This window comes from Nelusetta ayraudi, unplaced genomic scaffold, assembly GCF_046127955.1.
Source record: "Nelusetta ayraudi isolate G7.1 ecotype Tasmania unplaced genomic scaffold, CSIRO-AGI_Nayr_v1 ptg000006l, whole genome shotgun sequence".
Lineage (NCBI taxonomy): Eukaryota > Metazoa > Chordata > Actinopteri > Tetraodontiformes > Monacanthidae > Nelusetta > Nelusetta ayraudi.
In genome coordinates, this window is record NW_027466056.1 from 1,785,072 (window position 1) to 1,807,536 (window position 22,465).

Below are 22,465 nucleotides of genomic sequence, written 5' to 3' on the forward strand. Positions count from 1 at the left end.
AGCAGGAAAAATATTAGACTACGTGTTCAAGCCAAAAGAACTAATATCGTCCGGAGAATTTCCCACGTCAATAACTAGACACTCTACGACATCAAATTGATATACCTTTCGATGTTTTGCGCCTATAACATGATAAGTTCCCTTTATTTTGAAACGTATGTGAGCGGAAGTTGCTGATTTTACCTCCGACTATTGACCAATGGTGTAGCACGCAGCGCCGCTGCTGTTATCAGCGTCACCCTCTATCGGAGACGGGGGGGCAGAGGAAGCTCCAGCTCGGGTCCCCGGTGATCTATCCAACACTGCCGCTTCTCAGCTGTCTCGCGGAATAACATTGCGAGGGACCCGAAACGATGGGAATTCTTCCGGGGCGGGCCTGGAAGAGCGGACACGGAATAAACACCTTGCTCAGTGCCGCTGAACGGTCGTTCTAACAGCTCAGAAACGTGAATCGGGCTTCCCTCTTTCTCCATCTCCTCCATTTTGACGGTCAGTGATGGAGCACATCCGGACGCCCAAGGTAACAAACAATGCATCGACTCCCAATGACATTGATTTATTTTATTTTATTTTATTTATTTTTTTTCCCCAGACACTTGATCGTTCGGTTCGTGGTGTTCATTTTGGCACATTACTACTGCGGTTCGCCGCGCTTTGCAGTCTTAACATGTAACCAACTGCTGTGCATCATCTTTTAATTTATTTATTTACTGGGGACGGAAATGTCGGTGATGCTCCGGCATCGCATCGCATCGGGTGTCCGATAATGGAGGCAGCCACTGAGTCATGTGCACCCTCAACGTCTGACGCATGCGACATCTCAGCTCCACTGTTTTTTTCCTCATATGTAGCGAGTCAGTGGATGCACATTGCACTCAGTGCTCCAAATTGATGTATTTCTGATATGTTAAAGTGCAAAGACGGTAGAACACACAGAGGCAACATAGAAAAACATTTGATAAGACTTTCTAGGATACATTTTGGATATTGTTTGAACCTCTTATGTCCATTATGATTATTCTTATAATTGTAATTTTTCTTGTGCTTCTCTGTCTGGGATGCAAAATCTTGAGAAAAGTACTGGCCTTTTCACTTTTGTTTTGCACGTGTGGTTCTGTTCAGGTGGAGACTGTGCGTCTCCTGGACCGGTCGTCCGGCCAGAGGAAGGCCAGCGTCGGGACCCTCTACCTCTCAGCCACACACACCATCTTTGTGGAGAACAACCCCGAGACACGCAAGGAGACCTGGGTGAGCTGGATTACTGGATGTTGCTGCTGTGCCTGTCGACTATGACAACTACATCAGCATTAATGGATGAGAACGTTGGCGGGGTTGTTGATACCGTAACTAATCTCCCCAAGGTCCTGACCTGATGCTCCTGCTTCCAGTGTCACTGTCCTGGTTCAAATATCCTGATATCCACATATCCCAGAATGTCGGCCTATTTCTAGATACAGTGGAATATTGTGCGCGTAAATACCAGCCAGCCGTCTTTCTGTAAAATGTATGTTTCTTTAATAGTGAAGAGCAACACTACTGATCCACCTGTAAAGAGCACAGGCTGTATTTGTTTGCTCACCGACGTCATGACATCGTTCATTCATTCATTCATTCATGAATTCTTTTATTTTCTATACGTGCTCCTCCTGCACTCGCGGCCGCTGTCTGTCGCTGGAGCTTCAATCCCAGCTGTCTTTGGGCGAAGGCGGGGTTCCACCCACCCCGGACAAATCACCCGTTTATTGCGGGGCCACACGGAGAGGCAGACAACCACTCGCATTCACGCACACGCACACCTAAGGCCAGTGTAGAGGTTCCGGTTGGCCTCACGTGCATGTTTGTGGACTGTGGGAGGAACTGGAGGGAACAAAACATAGTAACTAAATAATGACGTCATAAGTAGAAACAATATGAGGCAAGATGAAATAGTGTCTGTCAGTTGAGGGTGCAGGCTATGTGCGTTTGGGTTAGCTGGATGACAGCTGCTCAACTAGACCATGACATCACGTTAGATCTTTAATCAGCCTGAGTGTGAAAGCTTGCACGCTGCAGGCGGAATCAAGAATGGATCACTTTCTGAGGTGGTCGCAATGATGGCGTGCTTAGCAGTGGAAAACAGTCATTCAAACTGGGACACATTAGAGGAGGACATCCTCCTGAACTAACGTCTGCTGTGTTGGTCAAGACTAATTCTCCTTTCTTTCAGTGTTATGAATTGGATGTATTGATTGCCTATTATATGAGTTGTCCAACCCGACGCTCCATTTTTGCTTTTCCAGGCAGAGATGTCCCATTTTTAGTGAGATCCAGTTGCATGTGGGTGACTGGAGACGCATGTGGAGATGCATGTGAATGTTGGGTTGAAACTCATGGTGCACAGCTGTCCGCATGTGACGTGTGGATCGCTCACGATGGAGCGGTAGCTGTTGAATAAGGAAGAGATTTGAGCTGATGACCCGGCAGATTCTCACAGTGTGGTGTGGGGATGAGACGTTGGCTCCTTGGGAAAACATGTCAAATTAAAACGCTCTTGCCATGTTACCATATTATGTTTACACTGTTGCATTGTGCGCAAAAACAATGTTGTCAAATCACTTTCAGTATTTGAAATGAAATATGTCTTCAAGGCGATAGATGGTTTCCTGCCTGGACCACGTGGTTTATTGGAAATGTTGCTCTTCTTTTGACAGAGCTCATGTTGCGTGACCTCTGACTGTGTGACTGCTTGCTTTTCAAATGCAGGAAGTTGCGAGTCGTCCCTTCCCCCTTTCACATCCACCATGCTGCAGCTGGACCCTCCCTGATCCCAGCAGATTAAACAGGAGTGGAGGGGCCGGTTTCCTCCCAATTGGAGGAAGCAGACACCTATTACGATTCTACTAAAATCAGCGGTTAAAGAACCGTATAATCACCTACAACAACAGCAACAGTGATTGCGCATATTTCCTCTTTACCCGGTTGCATCTGGCATGTGATGAGTTTGTGAGTCTCTATTTATACATGCTGACGGTGCTTCCTGTAAGTTTCACATCACGAGACCAGTCGCTTAATGGGGCGACAGGCAGTATTTAATCATGAAGCTGATTGTATTGTAGTGATGATTTCCTCCAAATTCAAATTTGATGATTTAAAAAAAAAAAAAAAATTATTTCCTATACTGGAAATAATTAATTTATATTACTCTTTAGCTATATTTGCACATTCTATTTTTATAATGTTTGTATAGTTTTTTTTTACACTTGGCTGCACTGGGACCAGAGTGTCTAGTTTTGTTCCACCTCATGTTTTTTTTTACATGTGTTGAAATGACAATAAAGCTTCTAATCTAATCTAATCTAAATCACCGGCCAACATTGATATTTAATGAAAAAATCTTCCTGCATATAGAACAGTGAACGTTTTCATATAGACCCAAACAAGTTTTTGCGTCAGCACTAAATATGGATCAAGCAACGCTTGCAACTTGCATATCTTGCAAATGCAAATTTCATATTAAAAATAATTAAAAATAAATGAAACAGAAATAAAAATTGAGTGCCTTTTTTTATTTGCAGACTTCTGATTTAAATTTCAACAGTGGCCTTTTTCCACGGCCTGATGATACATTTAAAAAAATAGAATAATAATAAACCCATTGACTAATAATGATAATAATCTTCAATGAACGTTGAGGCCCAGGCCTTTGAGTAGCAAGAAAAAGTGCATAAAGAAAACATGAATTATAGGAATCAGTGAGCCAAAAATACCAGCAGAGCATTCTGGGATTTGTAGTATTATCAGTACAGGTGCTGTATAATGCCAGCAGGCAGGGTCAAAAATAATGACACCGGGGGGCCAAATTTGGCCCGCGGGCCAGAGTTTGACTCCCATGTCAGAGGATGGAACGTTGTTTGTGAGTTTTCTTCACGTCTTTGGGAGGAATGAGGAACGTTTGCAGTTCATAAAAGCAGAGGTGTGTGTGTGTGTGTGTGTGTTGCAGGTGTTGCACAGCATGGTGAACAGTGTGGAGAGGCCGCCCACAGTGCCAGCAGGCAGTCAGCTCATCTTGCGCTGCAAGGACTTTCGAACCTTCCAGATCCTCATCCCACTGGAGAGGGACTGTGTGGACGTCCATGCATCCCTCATCAGGTTGTCACGGCCAGGTGTGTGTCTGTCTGTGTATGTGTGTGTGTGTGTGTGTCCTCTATTGTATTAATACTGAGTCATTCCTGCGTGTCAGGAACAGATGGCTTTTTTTCATTGTTGCTGCAATCTTCTTCTTTTTTTTTTCCCTTCCCAGAGAAGTACAGCGAGCTGTACTGCCTCTCCTTCAACCCCAGCATGAACAAAGAGGAGCGAGAAGAGTCGTGGCTCTTCCTGGACCTCCTGGCTGACTACAAGAGGATGGGAGTGCCCAATAATCTGTGGGTCGCCACGGCTGCCAATAGTGAATACAGGGTCAGTTGAAAAGCAGACAGAAAACTGAGTCAAGCTGACAAGCTGGATTCGTTTTTTTTCAGTGGCTGGAATCAAATTTGAACATGTTTAGATTTGTTGCTGATGGCGACATTGAAGGTCCGGTGTGTGAAACTTTTCAGAAAGCCCAGTATTAAAGGAAGCAGCCTTAAAGAAAAGGCAAGATGGCAGCTAATTTGTATGTATATTCTTATACATATGAGAACCGTTCTATTAATTACTGTTGTTGTACTGCGAGTATCCACTCTTATTAATGTATTTATGGGCGGTATATAAAGCTTCTAGCAATATAAAACTCATAAGTCAAGCCAGGTTTTACACACTGGATGTTTTAAAGGTGATTCTTACAAACTCCTCGTGCAGGAAAAACTGTTTTTTTTCTTTTGTTCTCATCTGCCTTAAATCCGCTTTAAATTGATTGATTTATTGTTACAGACTCAAGGTCCGGTTCACAAGATTAAAAAAAGAAAAAAAAAGGGAAAAAGTGGATGATGTGTCTTCAATCCTGTATGTGTTGTTCATGCAACACCTAAGATGACAATCAAAGGCTCATCTTGTCTTTGCCTCATCCCCGTTTTTTTTCCAATCCAATGCAATTTTTGCAGCGCACGCAAACTCAGTCTCTCTAACGCCTCCCCTTTCTCCCTCACCCAGGTGTGCGACACGTACCCATCCGAGCTGTTTGTCCCAAAATCAGCCACGCCTGCCGTCGTCGTGGGCAGCTCGAGGTTCAGGAGCAGAGGAAGATTCCCGGCTCTGTCCTACTTCCACCAGGACACGCTGGTCAGTGGGGGCGCACAAACACACACACACACACAGAACGAGCTGCACCAACACATCCATGTCCTGTCTTCAACCACAAAATGAGAATAAATACAATATTGTACAATACAATAAGTACAATCATTATAATTTGTGCGAGCAAATTGAGTGACAGGAGGCTCTGAACTTTGACACAGGCAGCAGTGTGCCGGTGCAGTCAGCCACTGTCCGGCTTCAGCGGACGCTGCCAGGAGGACGAGATGATGCTGCAGGCCGTGATGAAGTCCAACCCAGGCAGCGACTACATCTACGTGGTGGACACCAGGCCCAAGGTGAGCGCCTGCTGTCGTTCACACTGACGCACACAACGTTGTTGGTTATTTGGAGATTTTGAAGAAGAAACGGCCGCGTCAGGTGGCTTTGAGATTTCTTTTCACCTTTCTACGGTGGCCTGTGCACTCAAACCTGGATTCCTTGTATGGCGGCGCAAGATTCAACGCTTGTTATTTGTCCCAGCTGTCCGTCCCTGATAACTCGCAGTTTGTGATTTGCAGAACTACTACACTACTGTGGTTTTGACTTCCACCGGTCACAGTGGCCTTTGGTCACGATGTCTCGCAGACACACTGTCACCTGACTGCCATACTGACGTGTGTGTGTGTGTGTGTGTGTGTGTGTGTGTGTGTGTGTGTGTGTGTGTGTGTGTGTGTGTGTGTGTGTGTGTGTGTGTGTGTGTGTGTGTGTGTGTGTGTACAGCTAAACGCGATGGCTAATCGAGCGGCGGGTAAAGGCTACGAGAACGAGGATCACTACACCAACATCAAGCTGCAGTTCATTGGCATTGAAAACATCCACGTGATGAGGAACAGCCAGCAGAGAATCATTGACAGTAAGACACGAGCGAATCAGCACCTTGACCGACTCATGACTCATCATGAGTGAGGTCTCGTGAGTCCTGAGTCAGCAAGTTGTCTTCTCCTAAATGGCAGAAAGGTTTTTCTCCCACCTTGTCTGCACCTTTTTATAACGATGGGAAAAGGGCTTTTTGCATTTGTGATGCGCTGTATTGCACTAAGAGAGAGAGAATTGAATTCTTTTATTTTGTTTTGTATTTGTTTGTGTGCCCTTTGATGGATATGAAACACACAAAAAATGATCTGGCAAACACTGAATGATAATCATGGGGGATATGGTAACATTTTCAGCGTGTCCAAAGAGTTTTATTTTGGCAATTTAACATAAAAGATGAAAGCAACACATTTTATTCAGCCATTCCACGCAAATTGACATCTCAAGCAGTTCCTTGTTGTAACGTTGCTGATTAAGATTTTCAGCTTATTAAAACCACAAAGCCACAAACTCAGAAAATGAGAATACTGTGAAAAGCTTCAGTTTTGTAGCTTCAAAGAGCCCAAAGAATCCAAAACACCTGCAAAAGGCTCCTGAGTCTTTAGAAGGTCTGTGTTGGGTTGTTGGCTCACAAGAGTTCACACATGGGCAAACACAACAAGCTTCTCAGGAGATTCTCATTTTCTGGGCAGCACTGTATGTTTTGTCTTTTTGAACAATCAGAAGTAATTAACATTAGACGTGGATGCTAAGTGGACCAATAAAGACGGGCCAGCCTTTAAAGAGGTGCTGTTTTCTTCCAGTGGGCGAGGTCAGGGCTCCTTCCATGACCGACTTCCTGTTGGGTCTGGAGAACTCTGGTTGGCTCAAACACATTAAAGCCGTGCTGGATGCTGGGGTCTTCATTTCAAGAGTAAGTATCCGTAGACGCACTCTCTCACACCCCCGCTGAATCGTCATCAGAGCAGAACTACGGTAGTTGCTTCTAAGTCTCACTTTCAGATGTTCATTGGTTTATTGTTTACCTGGTACATGGATGATTTTAATTAGGGGTGTGAAACTCAAACACACAGTTTAAAACTTGGACAAAGTCTCGGTCCAACGTTGATAATCATTGAAAGAAAATCTTCCTCCAGATAGAACAGTCAACCTATTTATATGGACAAATAGAAGTTTTGCTTCAACCTGAATATGGAACAAGCCAAGCTTGATACTATACAATAAATAATTCCATGTTGCACACATGCAAAATTGAATTTCAAATTTAAGAAGAAATCATCAAAATACATCAAATGTAAATAAAAATCGTATGGCTATTTTTGTTTTTGCAGCCTTCTGATTTAAATTTCAACAGTAATATTTTCCCACTGGCTGATAGTAAAGGTGAAAATATGACAATAAACCAATGAATAACAATGAAGAATAATATTCTTCGTCTTGACTTGATTGACGTGCCAAAATACTAGCCGAGCATTCTGGGATTTGTAGTATTAGTGCTGCATGTGCTGTATAATACTGGCGGGCCAGCAGCTCTAGCACTGCTTTTATATTGGCCTCATGAGCCAAATAGAATCACGCTGCGAGCCAAATTTGGCCCACAGGCCAGAGTTTGACACCTATGCTTTAAAGTACTCAACACTCTCTCTCCCTCTCTCTCTCTCCCATTCTCCCTCTCTCCCTCCCTCTCTGTCTCTCTCTCCGTCTCTCTCCCTCTCTCTGTCTCTGTCTCTCTCTCTCTCTCACTCTCTCTCTCTCCCTCTCTCTCTCTCTCTCTGTCTCGCTCCCTCCCTCCCTCTCTCTCTCTCTCTCTCTCTCTCTCTCTCTCTCTCTCTCTCTCTCTCTCTCTCTCTCTCTGTCCTTCTCTCTCCCTCTCTCTCTCAGGCTGTCGCTGATGAAGGCGTCAGTGTGCTGGTCCACTGCTCTGACGGCTGGGACAGGACGGCTCAGGCCTGCTCTGTGGCCAGTATACTGCTGGACCCATTCTACAGAACCATCAGAGGACTCATGGTAACACTGGTGCTGACACTGACAGGTCCTTCCACCGTTCCAGCATGACTCTGTCGTTTGATCCTCTGCCTTCTGCCCTCCAGCTGCTCATCGAGAGAGACTGGGTCTCCTTCGGACACAAGTTCTCCCACAGGTTTGCAACCGCACATAATATTCCAATAATACTTGTTATTATAAGACATCAAGTTTTTATGTCGCCGTTCTTAAAAAAAATGTGGTTCATTTTTTTTTCTTTTTTCTTTTTTACAACGAAGCAGTTCTATAATCACGCAGTAAAAAGAACACTTAGAGCATCTTAGAAACGGTCAGAATGCAAAGATGCAAAGACACTGCATTGGGTTAAAATGTAGCATTTTAACCCAGTGTAGTATTTTTCATACAGCATCTGCAGAATTTTTTTTTCAACATTTTTTATTTAAGAATGGCAATAAGATTGCAATGCAGTGTATACTCTCAGATGGTACAGTAAATATTTGCCACTCGCGTCTGCACTTTTCATCTTCACAAAGTGATTTGAATTTTGCAGACAGGGAGTCTGCACAGGTTTTTTTTCTAGGGCAAATATTGGAATTGAGGCGTGTTTTAACAAAATCCTTCATTTTCAGTTTTCTGTTTGGACAAACTCAATGTCACTTATGACGATGTGAATATTTTAAGAAGCACTGACTGTTCTCCCTGCAGGTACGCCCACCTGGATGGAGATCCCAAGGAGGTGTCTCCGGTCATCGACCAGTTCCTGGAGTGTGTGTGGCAGCTGTCTGAGCAGTTCCCCTGTGCCTTCGAGTTCAACGAGCGCTTCTTAATCGCCATTCACAATCACGTTTACTCCTGCCAGTTCGGGACCTTCCTGGGCAACTGCCAGAGGGAACGAAGGGACATGAGGTACACGCTGGACGCACACACTGCATCTGTGACTTGGGACTGTGAAGTGTCTGCCAGAGGGGTTCGAATGCAGGAGTTGGAAAAAAAACAAACAAACAAGCCCGGTTGTTGTGGTTTTGGATCATGTAAAACCAGCAAACTTGGACAAAGTCCAAGTAGTTATCAGTGAACTATCACTGAAGTACATCAAGTCACATTGTCACAGCCAGACTGTCATTTGACCGCCATACTGACTTTGTGTGTGTGTGTGTGTGTGTGTGTGTGTGTGTGTGTGTGTGTGTGTGTGTGTGTGTGTGTGTGTGTGTGTGCGCGCAGGCTTCGTGAGCGCAGCCACTCTGTGTGGCCTCAGCTGTGGAAGGACAGAGCCGAGTTCATCAACCCTCTGTACAAGGCCGAGCTCAGCCAGACCCAGGGCGTCCTCAGACCCAACACCACCCCCTACTGCTTCAAGTGAGTCACTGCAGCACGCACATCTTTTTCTCAATAGAGAAATAGAAATATTGCAGCAATATGGTGCAAATAGAAGGAAATGATATATTGAGTTTTCTGACATTTGACAAAGTTCAACTTTGTATGAAGCTGAAGATACGAAGCGCGAATGAATGTAAAAGGATTAAAACAGTTTAGTTTTTTTTGTTGATGTCAATTTCTCGATTTCTTCTCCTCCAGAATGTGGAAGGGTCTCTATAATCACGCCGAGAAGTCGACCCCTTCTCGCCAGTCGCCCTCTGACTTCCTGTCTGGCGTGAGAGAGCAGACGCAGCAGCTGGAGGAGGAGCTGACCAATCAACAGGAGGTACCACCAGGAGGAACCGCCCACCATCACCCAGGCTCCGGACAAGGCATACAAACGCAAGCACAAACAAACATCCGGCTCTCAAGATATTAGTAACCCCACCCCCCACCAACCCCCAACTACCCTCTGCCCCCCCCCCCCCCCCCTCTGGAAAAACATGTTAAACATTTTTTTTCATGAGCACAATTTATTATTCCAAAACACCTGTCAGTCAAACAACGTATTCAGACCTCTGTTGTCATCTCCCTACAAAGACACTTGGTTTGCAACAACCTCAATGCTTTGTTGAACCCATGGATTTATAATAAGAACTGGATACCGGACTGGCAATAGGGCGGTGCGCCAATTTTTCCCAGTGGCCACTCGAGGTACTGCAGCAAAAGAAAATCCTATGGACCCAAAAAGCATTTTGTCCATAGACTGCGATGCAAAAATAAAGACCTTTAAAGCGGCCGACAGGACGACTGTGACCTGAAACACGATTCATTGCAAATCATTCTAGTGTCGATTTTTCAGTTATGGTCTTTTAGTCCAGGCCAGAAAACCATTAGAAAAGAGTTTCTTCCCAGCGTGACGTTCTCTTAGCGGCACCCCAGTCATGTCAACACCCACATTTCAACCCCTCAATTCCCACAGTGAGAGCCGGTGTTTGTTCAAGTTACTGATGATAGAATAGTGCCATTGTTTGACGCAAAATGTGATCCAGTTGTCTTGTTTTTGTTTCTCTCCAAAGAGGATAGCAGCTCTGACAGGGAAACCAATCACATGGGAGAAACTCCAGATTCCCAGGAGGAGGAGAACTGACTCCCTGCAGCAGAGACCCTGCGGGCCGGACCCGCCCTCCACCTACACGGAGCCAGACCAATACCCCGACACGGACAACAGCGCCACCTTCTTCTCCAATAGGAAGGCGCCCAACGTGGCGTCGACTCTCACCATGCCTCTCAAAACCAACGTCTGTCACAAAAGTCAGGAGCAGGAGGATTTCTCCATCTGCAGTGACCTGGAGTCGGGCGTGGCTGACCTCAGCAGTCGCTCGTCATGCGGCGGCGAGGACAGGAAGGACCCAGACTCGGATTAAAGGCCGCCCGACGTTTCGGAGGCCTAATCTGAGACCTAAAGTATTTATTTTAAAAGCTGGGAGGCATTATTTAGTTTGTTCAAAGGGACTTTCAGAGAACTTGACCGCGTCTTGTTCGCCTCGTTTTTGTAAGTTCAACGTTTTTGATGCAGTAACGTGTTTTAATATGAGGATATTGTTTGTAGGTAGCCTCACTGACTGTCAGTGGGGACTCTAAGGGAGCTCCGCACTGCGGTGGGATGAAACCTGCCGACTGGTGCAGGACGCAGACTCCATGATGAAGCTGACTTTCAAGACCAGAAGGGACCAATATTATGACACTAGCAGTCAACAGTTTGGACGCCTGTTTGTTCCTCATCTTGACTACTTTCTACACTGCAGATACACACTGAAGACATCAAACATAGGAGCAAGATGCGTGGCAAAAGAAAAAAAAATGTCTAGATCATCTCAAATATAAAACTTGTTTGAGCCATTTCGCACTTTCTTGTTGAATCCATGTTCCATATGTGTTCATTCATAGTTGTGATGCCTTGAGTGACAATCTGCAGAGTCCAGACTGTTGGCTGGTGGTGTAGATCCAACAACTTGCAACAGGGCAGTAGATTTCTTATCCAGGTCTCCTTCCAGGATGTTGAACATGTGATGTCATCATGACATTTGTCCAAACACTGTTTTTCTAGACAATGTTACTGTGCATAGGAGCATTTTTTTCTTCTTCTGTTTTTCCAGATTGTTTGTAGTTAGGAGCCGAACAAAAGAACATGAATGGAACTGAGATGTTTCATGTTTCATGTAGTAGTGCGAACACTGGTAGGCCGGTGTGCTGTTCTGCCCTCTCCTGACCTGCTCATCTTTGAAGCCTCCTGCTTGGCTTCAGACTTCAACCTCTTCCCCTCCATTGTTCCTGGTCCTGCTGCGAGGCCGTTGAGCTGCCCAGATGAGGTCTGACGTTGCTTTGAGATAAAAGGCCTACTGAGCAAGACCATGACAAAAGCAGATCAGAATATAACTGCTCAATTGGCCCATTTGGAAAAATGAGTGGAGTTTTGAGTCTGAGGAACAAAGTGGCTGTACGATTTGAATGTTTTCAGCATTTTTTGTGCAATATGCTATTTTATGTTTACCTTGCTCAGAATAGTGTACTGGTGTAATATACTGAACCCTTCAATAACTGCTATTTATCAGATACTGTATGATCGCACACACATAATAGTGTTTGACTGATCCGTCATGTTAAATGTTTTATCGCCATCAGTCCGGTTGAAAATGCCTTGAACCTGTTTGATCGTCACCTTTCCGAAGGTTTCCCGTCAAACAAACCGTGAGCCGGTAACTCTAACGTGAGCACAAACTAAAGTCAAGTGTGACTCCGGGGATTCAGGATGAATATTGACAGGTGGCGTGCTCGCCGCGATCGCAGTGATGACTGCTTCCAAAGTGTATCAGCACTGACGTTAATGTGTAATGGCCCCTTTTATAACCGCTTCAAAGGAACGTTTTTACCTCAAAACCAAAAAGTTCTCACCACCACCACCACCAAGAAGTCAGGCTGTTCGCTCATTCACAAGACACTGAACTGCCAGGTGCCAGGTTTTAAGGTGTGAGATTACAACCGAAATAGAAAAACCATTGGGAAGAGATTTCTCCCCCTTTTGTTCAGGTCTGTAAAGTGGCTCTTTACGTAGTGGCATCAGTTTATTGGCGGACGTTTGTATGGGAATCAGTTTAATATATCACAGTATTTGGAAACTGGACAGACTTTGGTATGGATCTATTTGTGTGTTTGTTCTGGAAATTCCCCAACTCTAGGATGTGTTCATTTGGAAGCACTTGCAGGTTTACTGATCCTCTGAGCTCAACACTGGAACGACCAAAGTCAAGAAAAAAACCTCGAAAAGCTTTTTCTCGTATTTCATTGTAGCTGCGTTTGTATTTTTGTTTGTACCTGCTAGGTAAAGTCACAATGTGAGGAGAACAACGTTATCACCGTACTTTGTCTGTGTGACGACTCTGACTGAATCCAATAAATTGAAAATGACCCTCGGGTTCACTCCTCGCATCTTGTGTGTTCTGTCGCCACTGATGTCAATCAGCTCCCATTAAAGAAGGGGGATGGGGGGTAAACTTTTTGACTTGCAGAGAGGGCGGAGCAGCAGCAGATGGATGGAGGGTTTTGGTGAGCCTCCTCATTGGAGGAAAAAACAAAATACTGTATGAGAAGTCCTCTTTGTTGAAGTGACTCTTAAAATGAAAATTAAATGAAATACAGCTTTTTTTCTAGTACTAACAGTGACGCTATTTAAAAGTAATTTATAGCGATGTTATTCTTCAGAATGTCATCATCATCACTGTGGCAGAAATCGCGAGAATGCAGGAAAACTAAAACAATAAGGTTTAGTAATATAATTCTAAATTCAGCACGCCGGATTAGATAGCTCACCGGGCCGCATCTTGGCCCCCGCGCCGTGGTTTGCCCATGCCTGATTAAACGGAAAGACCTCTGCAAATCTTGCATCTTCGTGAGACACACCAGAATGATTTTGAATTTTAAAGTTATCTCAACAGGCACATTCAGCAAATTACACAAACCATGATAGTGCTGCACAGTTTCAGGCTTCAGCATTTATGAAAAGTCCTAAGATTTTTTTTTTTACCCCCAAAAAAGTGCCAACTCCAGTCTATATAGACATCAGTCGTGTATATTAGCCAGTTGAATAAAATGCCATCATCATAAATTTGCTTACAAGAAGAATAAATTCTGAAATAGAATCAGGCTTGGAACAGAAATTTCACTCCCATTGCTCCATTTTTAATATTCAGTGCTTAAATGCTTCACTTTATACAAGTTTTTTTTTTTTTTAAGATACAGTGATGAGATTTTCAGAAGCACAGTTCAAAGATCTCATTTATCATAAGGTGCAATTTGTACTTAACCCGGCTATAATACCTCCGTAAAAGACCGCCCGCTGCTACAAGAGCTGCTTCAGGGCGTCCAGTTGAAGAAAAGCTTCGCTACAGTGAAATCATCTGAAGTCAAGTTTATATTCTGCTTAAAAAAACAAAACAAAACAAAACAAAACGTAAAGTTCAACGGTCTTCATGATTAAGAAACTCCCTTAAGACCCATCACCCTCACAACCCTCCACATGAACATCCATAATAATAATAATAATAATAATAATAATAATAATGATAATGATAATGATAATGATAATAATAATAATAATAATAATAACAATAATAATAATAATGATGATGATGATGCCAAGGCACTGACGCTTCCTGTTTCTAATTCATGGTTGAACTAAAACCTTGGGCTAAATCTGAACTGATGCAGAGGACGTTGAGATGTCTCTTCTCTTGGGCCTCTCAAACAAGGCAGAGCAGCGCCTCCTGGTGGTCCGGTGCTCTCTGTGCTCATCTCGCTCAGAAGAACAACTGCTGGCAGATTTTCTTGGTGTCCTCTGGACAGGAGACCTCGTGGCCAATGGTGCGAGGGTCCGTGTAGATCTCATAGTCGTTTCCTCCCTCCAAGACACACACACACACACACATTGACATTGTCTTAAATGATGAAGTCTACATAACAGCAAATGTGAGATTGTGTTGCTACTAGTTTAAACGGTTCGAACTCTTACACTCAGATGAGGGATTTAAAACATTTACAATCAGTGTTTGCACTCATCGTCTTCCTTTTAAAATTAATATGTATTAATGGGTTTTTATTTGCTTGAAAATGTAATTTATGCTCATATGGGTGTACTTGATTATTATCCAGTATGGCTTAAACGCTAAACCAATAGTTCATTGAAAAATCCCAAATCCATTCAAAAAAACTCACGTGAGACAAGACCCCATAAATTTGATTTTTTTAAAAACCCATTATTATTATTATATTATTATCTATTATCTTATCTAATTATCTCATTCATTAGCACTTAGCTGCAGATGCAGATACATTGGCTACGTCTGTGCCTGCCTGCCTGCACCACACCAAGTCTGTTTCTTCTACCCTGCAGCCAGTTCTAACCGGTCTGCTTCTGCATTGCAGCCCCATTGATATTCTGCATGAGAAGAAAACCATTAGCATACTCACAGGTTTGGTCTTATCTCCAAAGAAGTGAATGGTTGAGTAGTTGTCCTTCTCAATGAGGCCAAGGCAGAATCTCTTATCCCAGCCCTCTGGGAAGACATCGAAGCTAATCTGGCCTCCTGCGGAGCAGAGGAAACAAAAGAATGATGAGGAGAAGAAACAAAGACGCTGACCAGACTTCATTCACTGAGAATTGACACGCAAAACTCGTCACAATTGCAACGCCGACTGCAGTTTACTCACCAATGGAAAAGGACAATCCTTTTCCTTTAAACTCTTCCTTCAGTGTGGCCACAAACTTCTCTCTGATCTTCTCCTTCTACACAGAGAGAAAATGAAAACAGAGAAAATTTAACTAAATCCCTTCTCTGTTTAATTTGTGACATCACCTCACCAGGTGGAACTGCATCAAGTAAAGCACTTATGAAGCTCTTATGAAGCTCTCTCAAAAGGAGCGCAATTAAAGTGTGTGTGTGGGGGAGGGGGGGGGGCAAGACGGCGGTGTGCAATCACACAATCTTCATCACTTCTGTGGTTTCCTGGTTCTTTTCTTAGTAAAAACAGACCCAGAAAGCACAACTCTACGCAAGTCTGATTTGCACTCCTCAGTCAGCTCCGTGCAAAAGCCATCATTTCTTTGACTGACTCCATATTGATAAACCTTTCCACCTGAATTACTCTTTGCCTCTTGGTTGCCGCCATCCAAAAATACATTTCAAACAAATCAGATGTTGATGTTTGTACTCCCCAATAAATAAATGAGGCATTAACAGAGCCAGCAAAAGCTCCATAATAGTCCTCTCCTCAAAGAGAACTGCTAATTCTAATGGGTTAGTAGTGCGTTATCGTATTAAGAAGTAAATACATTATCGGCCAGGCACACCTTTAGTGGCCTCGCCTCCAGAGCTGGCAGGGAATCTGCCGATCTGCTTCTCTTTGGCTTCAGAGCTTTAAACGACCCCAATCAATTTACTGTGCGGTTACCTTATCAAGCTCGAAGAACTCCTTCCTTTCTTCCTGTGTGCAGCTGCGCCCGATGGGGGAGACGTTCAACATGCCATTACGGAATTCAATAAAAGTGCCCCTGTGGGAAAAAAAAAAGGGACAGGTTTCAAGTTTGTCTGCTGGTGGAACGACACCATCGCAACAAGATGTGTACGTCTCTGTGGGCCCTTCATGAGAAACACAATCTGAAGAATAAACACACGAACCACTTTGGATGAACTTTTATTGACCGTTGTCATTACCTCTTCCTTGGCAATTTGATCTTGGCCATGTAGTTTAAACAGAAGTTGATGAAATCCTGCAGTAGTTCCTCTCCCATATGTGCCTGGATTGACTGACAGCAAGCAAACATAAAATGATATCATCAGCATCTCTCTTTATTGTTACACCCTTACCAAAAGGATGGGAACTAAGTTTAGATGCTCAACCAAACCCGTCGACAGAATCGTATTTACCTGAACAGAGAGAAGCTCCCCATTCTTATAGGCTACCAGGCCGTTCTCAGCAAACAAATAGTCCACCTGCTGGGTCACTGCACAAAAAACAACAAGAGCAAGGCTGACACGAGGGGTAGAAAAAAAAACCCCCAACAAAGCAGCATGCCGGCCGGCACAGACGCACGCGGCTCTCACCATCGTCTCCCAGTTGCTCTTTGATCTTGTTTAGGTCAGAACCTCCGACCACTCCAACCCGAAACCGAGCCCGAAGCTTCTCAAGGAACTCCGTCATGTCTGGCGTCACGCGCTAAGAAAAACAAAAAGAACAAACACTGGAAGTCAGCTTCACGAAGAGGTTGACGCATTATTATCACACCGATAGTATGTCTATGTGTGCTGCTATTATGATCTGGTGGTGCTTCTTTATACAAGCAAAACAAGGTATCTCAAGGTATCTCAACTGTCATTTTCCCCCCCGCAGGGTTGTGGTGGAGCAAAGTATGACAACACTCACCCTAGATAAAGAATTGCTCTTACTACTGGACCTGTTTCATCAGCATCTCTAAAGCCAAGTTTTAGTTTCCTGTTGTTTGATAAGTCGCACATTGGAAACCTCAACGCGTTCCGAGCCCTGGCAAATCTGCGCGTCTTTTGAGGAATGTGTTACATCCAAGACATGTGGCCTGGGCGCACCATGACTTGTGGGCCCATTCCACGTTCTGAACTTTCACACAGAAAACTAACACTGGTTGTGTTGTTGACAAAGGCATTTACTGAATTTCTGTTGCATTTGTGCTCAGAACTTTTTGTACAAGTTAAGACAATTTGAGATCCTTTCTTAGGCCTTCACACAAGCCTATGACAACCTATTGTCAGTCTGAATTAAACCACCTAGTAGAATTCTAGATAGGTACAGTTAAAATAATACATTTTGGTGAATTTTATTTTCCACTATGTGCCAGGGCATGACAGTCAAATGTCAACAAAACACTGTTAATATAATCTGACAACTGGATCAATCAACCTTTAAATATATCTTTACATCAAATAAAATACAGCTTAAAGGGCTATTTTTGCTGGACATGCGTCAAAGCTTAGAGCGTGACCATTACAGGACAATTTTAATGTAAATAATAATTATAACAGTCAGTATACAAGTATTACAAAAAAAAAAAAAAAAAAAAAAATGTATTCAAACTGTCAGCTACTGCTGAGATGTAACAAAAATAATTTCCTTGACAGAAATGAATAAAATCCGTCAAGACTTTAAAAAAAAAAATAAAAAAGCAAAAGTCTTTTGACGTGTTTTAACCACCAAAATACAGGAGGAGGAACGGTGTAACAGTTTAACGAGAGGTTGACTATGCTCACGTGTTCATTTTCAATTGAAGGCAAATTTGTTGGGAACAGGTCGAAAACACAAATGTAGTACAATTTTGGGCAGAACAAATACGTCCAAAGGCCGTATTCCACTTTTATGTCAGAATGTCAGGCAAACTTATGTCACTTCATAGTGGCTGGACGACACAAACCAAATAAGTACACAGACATTAAAACACATTTTATTAATTTTTTTACACATGTATTTCGAGGGTGTGGAAACCTGCTCGCCAGATGCTGCCGGCAGGTAAGTGAGGCATGAAGTGAGGTGACAGCGTGGAAGCCGGATGTTGCGCTGAGCTGACGGAACGTCGTCATCAGCCAGCCAGATGAATGGAGCGTAGTCAACGTGTCATTAACTGTTCGTCGTTGTCGTATCTCTCTCTCACACACATAACAAAAAAAAAAAAAAGAAGACACAACCTGTCTGGCTGCCGTCAGCGTCCCGTCCACGTCGAAGAGACACAGCGTGCTCGTATCCACAGCGGCGTCGCCCATCTTGTCTGAATGGGTTGCTGTCAGTGTAAATATCCTGATCGTGACAATCAATGCAAACTCCTCTTTATTCCGAGACGGGCGAGTCCTGTCACCAACTGTGCCCGCACAGTCTCTCTTGCTTTGTTATGAAATAGTTTAATACTGTCTCTACAGCGAAGGTTCATACGACGGACTTCACGCTGCTGGGACAAAACTTGTATATGTCCCTCCACACGGACTGCTGCTTCTTCGACTCGAATATATATTGATGATTTTTTTTTTTTTTAACAGAATGTCGCATTGCGCCCCCTAGAGTGCTGGAGGTATTTGCGCATGTGCAAGACAGCGCATGCGGCGAAAACCGGTCACGGGCGGATTTTACAGCCGCTTTGACTAAAAAACAAAAGCGGATGGGAAGCTTGCGACGTTGCAACCCCCTCCATCATCGTGGTCGCAAAGTTTCCAACTCGCAAGCATTACACGGTTGCTTTTCTTTGTTTACGGAAACATGCACTGGGATGAACAAAACAAGGAAACGAAAATAATGCCAGACTGACCTACATTTACAACTACATTGAGCAGTTGTTTTTCTCGCTCTCCCAAGCAGAACGTTTAACGTTCGTGTCCAACTCAGCCACATTAGTCGCATTATTTAACTGTTTGTGAAGTTGCTTTCAGGCGAGTGATATTTTTGAATTGTAGCCTCATATCGAGTGCCTTTGATGCATCAGCTGTATGAACCACGCACTTATCCCTAAAAAACAATACGAGGAAACGTTTTCGCGCCGTGTGTTTAAAAGTCCGTTTTAACCAATCGGCACGGTCGAAGCGCACACAAACTTAATGTGCCATTCCGCCGCCGAGTGGCCAATCCCCGCTGTTCGACTCAGTGGGACTCGAAGTTCAAATCTATCTGACCAATGGGGGCGAGCCGGGGGAGGAGCTGTGGGCCCACTCCTTGTTAAGTTAGTTTGGTCGGGCACAAAGTGACAAAACACTTGCTCATTCTCCCCGAAAGAGCCGTTCTCTCTACTTGTATTGACGAGACCGGGTAAGTTAACGCTGTCGACATTTACAATTTGTTGTTAGAATGCCGCTAACTCGTCCGTGGTCTTATCCTTTGTCCAAAGCTACTTTTAGTGTGTAATCTCCTCCTTGTCCGATAGGATTATATTTTTTCCCCCACATGTTTTATCGAGTCAATGGTATCTCGTGTGCACTCCAAAGTATCGTGTGCAAGTTGTTTCGACGAAGAAAACGCATTTTTTTTAATGTGACTCGTCGGCAAACTTGTTTCCGTCCATTAGCTCGTTTAAAACACATTCTTATCTTTGAGAATGTGCGCAACGTAGTCAAACGCCATTAGGTTGGGTAACTCCGCTCGCTGCTCCACTTTCGCAGAATTCGCACCATCGTTTGAATTCATGCCGTTGGCTTTGTGGCTTGGACATAGTTCTCCCGTCGACGTTCCTTTTTGTGTTATGTCGGAACAATGGGGTCAAATGGAGGTCCTTTGCTATTCTTTTTTGCGCCCGTGTTTGGCGCAGTTTAGTTTAGGCGGGAAGATCCAAAATGGAGGCAGTTCTTTTTGTTCCAGTCAAGCATAAATCCGATTAGAGCCTGAAAACACCGCCTCGGCGTCTGCTTACCCGGCCTCTCGGACGGCGACGGTACTTGTACACCAAAGGAACACGAAGAATTAAGTTCCAATTGTTTCGACCCTAGTTTGGAATTCGCCACTTTTAGCGTTAAAAAAGGAACGGTCGTCTACATTATTCGCTGTGTGTTCCAGTCTGGGCCCTCGTTATTTTTAGTCGTGGTTTGACGGCCGCGTGTTTGTCCCTAGGTCATTTGCAGCCATGAAAAAGGATCCAAACAAGCCGAGAGGAAAGATGACCTCTTATGCCTTCTTCGTGACGACCTGCCGCGAGGAGCACAAGAAGAAGCACCCAGCAACACCTGTAGGCTTTGCTGAGTTCTCCAAGAAGTGCTCTGAGAGGTGGAGGGTAAGTTTCCAAGATTTTATTTCCAATTATTAATTATTTTTTTTTAATTTTTTTTTTTTTTCAAAAAAAAGCTTCTGTTCTGTATCTAGCACACTAATGTGTTCCACATATTTCTACTAGATGATGTCATCCAAGGAGAAGGTGAGGTTTGAGGATATGGCAAAGAATGACAAAGTCCGTTACGACCAAGAGATGAAGTCCTACATCCCCCCTAAGGGGTCCAAGCCCATGAAGAAAAAGAAGGATCCCAATGCCCCCAAAAGGCCACCGTAAGTTCTGAATTCTTATGATTGTTTTTTTTCCCCCTGGTGTTCAGGATGAAGGGATAAATAGAGGTTTAAACACACAGTTATCTCCTTTGTCTTCCCCAGTTCTGCCTTCTTTGTGTTCTGCTCTGAACACCGTCCCAAGATCAAGGAGGACCACCCAGGTATCTCCATTGGCGACATTGCCAAGAAGCTGGGCGAGTTGTGGTCCACACAGACTCCCAAAGACAGGGCTCCCTTTGCAGCAAAGGCTGCCAAGCTGAAGGAGAAATATGAAAAGGTATCCACCTGTAGTCTGGCACTTTAAAAAAAAAAAAGTAAATTACAGCTTGAAATACTTCAAATATAACTTGTTGTCAAACGATTACCCACATGTTTTTAGCATGCTTTTAAAAAGTATTTTGGATCTTACTTTTGTTGGGCGCAACCACTATAAGATGGACTTGTAACAATGATTTGTATTGCAGGACGTTGCTGCCTACAAAGCTAAAGGTGGATTAGGAAAGAGTGATGCTGGCAAGAAGGGTGGGCCTGGTAGGCCGTCTGCTAAAAAGGTAGTGCCTGAGGATGACGATGACGACGATGATGATGATGACGAGGAAGATGATGACGACGACGATGATGATGATGATGAGGATGACGACTAAAGGATGAGGATTTCATTTCCTCCCCTGACCTGTTTCGTTTTGTGACTGATTCTCTTATAGCCTCCTGTCCCTCTTGGTCTGCCTCTGTAGGTGTTTGATGTTCTCTAAGTCAGGGATATTGTTTTGTTTTTGTTCATTTGGTTTCCATTTGTTTAAGTTCTCTTGAATTTAAACGTCACAGTTTTTCTTTTTTGATATTTGAACTGGCAGCCGAATGTCAATTTCTTGTGATTATACAAATGACTAAATTTCATGTACAGGCAGTAGGCAGCTGCAGATTGGTGAAGTTTTAAAGATTGGCTGAAAGCACTGCGTGTGTTTAGCGGTGCAGTTTCTTTACTTCACATAATTTTGCTATCAGGGGTTTTCTATAGTTTGCAGTTGTTTTTAATGTGAAACTCCGCTAAAAGAAGTTTGCCGTTTTAAATGTGAAACGCCGAAGACTTTGTAGATTTTTTTTTATTAATAAAATTTTGTATATTGATTATAATTCTCTCGTCTCTACTTTAAATTTGGTCCTTTGAAAGGCAAATCAATACCCTGATGCACAACAAACTCCACTAAGACCTTTAGTTCAGTTAGAAATACTGGGTTACTGTATGCTATTTTTCAGCTGTGTAATAAGTCTTGCAAATGAACTGATGACAGGAAAAAAATTCTACGGTAATATTTTTTCAAAAGTATCAAACGAAACAATAGAATTTCTCACAAAGATGCAACTCTGCATGTGCATTTCTGCTGAAGGAGGGCAACACCTCAACCTATCCTGACCATAACAATAACATAACGCAATACATGGCACATTTGGATGCAACACTGTAGCTTCAGTTAGATTGATATTTACCATTGATCATGCCCTATTCTATTACATATTTTTCAACATAGCTAGATAAATAAGTGTGTTGCTGGTTTGTACAAAGAATTATCCAAAAAGTGGTTTAATTTGAGACCAGGGGTGGGGCAAACCTTTTGACCAGTGGGCAACAATGGACAGTAGCAGTTTGATGAGTCTTGATGAGTCACCTCATGGGAGCACAAAATATATCTAGGGGTATGTAGAAAACGTGCTTAATGTCAATGGAAAATGGAACAAGTGTAATAACAAAAATATCTGTCCCACAATATTTACCTCTTAATTTAAATTAAATTTAAAGTAAAAAAAAAAAAAAGGTTTTGATTGAAATCAAAACATACCCCTGGCCGTAGTTTGCCCACCCCTGGTCTAGAGGTCAAACGTTGATCAAAACTTATAATTAATATATTTTCCGTGCGTAGTTTGCCCGCCCCTGGTCGAGAGATAAAGCAGTGAACAAAAATTT

At 43.4% G+C, this 22,465-nt stretch overlaps 3 protein-coding genes and 1 long non-coding RNA gene across 6 annotated transcripts; 3 read left to right on the plus strand and 1 right to left on the minus strand.

Moving 5' to 3' along the window:
• Positions 1-349: 349 nt before the first annotated feature.
• On the plus strand, positions 350-11,272 carry mtmr7b (myotubularin related protein 7b). 3 transcript variants are annotated; one of them, XM_076014478.1, is made up of 14 exons: positions 350-520; positions 1,123-1,248; positions 3,980-4,142; positions 4,280-4,437; positions 5,110-5,238; positions 5,415-5,549; positions 5,974-6,106; positions 6,870-6,979; positions 7,948-8,073; positions 8,157-8,206; positions 8,755-8,955; positions 9,271-9,405; positions 9,625-9,751; positions 10,485-11,272. In XM_076014478.1, exons 1-14 carry the CDS (start codon positions 497-499, stop codon positions 10,830-10,832), a joined length of 1,965 nt encoding a protein of 654 aa, XP_075870593.1. In that variant the 5' UTR covers positions 350-496; the 3' UTR covers positions 10,833-11,272. The 3 variants fall into 3 exon arrangements, with proteins under 3 accessions (XP_075870593.1, XP_075870601.1, XP_075870610.1); XM_076014486.1 differs by having other exon boundaries at positions 9,625-9,797; positions 10,485-10,706; XM_076014495.1 differs by having other exon boundaries at positions 9,625-9,807; positions 10,485-10,624.
• Positions 11,273-11,387: 115 nt separating this feature from the next.
• On the plus strand, positions 11,388-12,894 carry LOC142880820 (uncharacterized). The gene is made up of 2 exons (XR_012925474.1): positions 11,388-12,614; positions 12,663-12,894. It is a non-coding gene; the product is annotated as an uncharacterized LOC142880820 (long non-coding RNA).
• A 723-nt stretch (positions 12,895-13,617) lies between these two features.
• On the minus strand, positions 13,618-18,458 carry pmm2 (phosphomannomutase 2). Its single transcript, XM_076014729.1, has 8 exons — positions 18,174-18,458; positions 16,566-16,677; positions 16,389-16,465; positions 16,176-16,267; positions 15,913-16,012; positions 15,172-15,247; positions 14,932-15,047; positions 13,618-14,363 (listed from the first exon to the last, which is right to left on the minus strand). Exons 1-8 carry the CDS (start codon positions 18,246-18,248, stop codon positions 14,262-14,264), a joined length of 750 nt encoding a protein of 249 aa, XP_075870844.1. The 5' UTR covers positions 18,249-18,458; the 3' UTR covers positions 13,618-14,261.
• A 671-nt stretch (positions 18,459-19,129) lies between these two features.
• hmgb2a (high mobility group box 2a) lies at positions 19,130-21,636 on the plus strand. The gene is made up of 5 exons (XM_076013921.1): positions 19,130-19,278; positions 20,074-20,233; positions 20,354-20,502; positions 20,605-20,779; positions 20,967-21,636. The coding sequence occupies exons 2-5, from the start codon at positions 20,087-20,089 to the stop codon at positions 21,144-21,146; spliced, it is 651 nt and encodes a 216-aa protein (XP_075870036.1). The 5' UTR covers positions 19,130-19,278; positions 20,074-20,086; the 3' UTR covers positions 21,147-21,636.
• Positions 21,637-22,465: the final 829 nt, after the last annotated feature.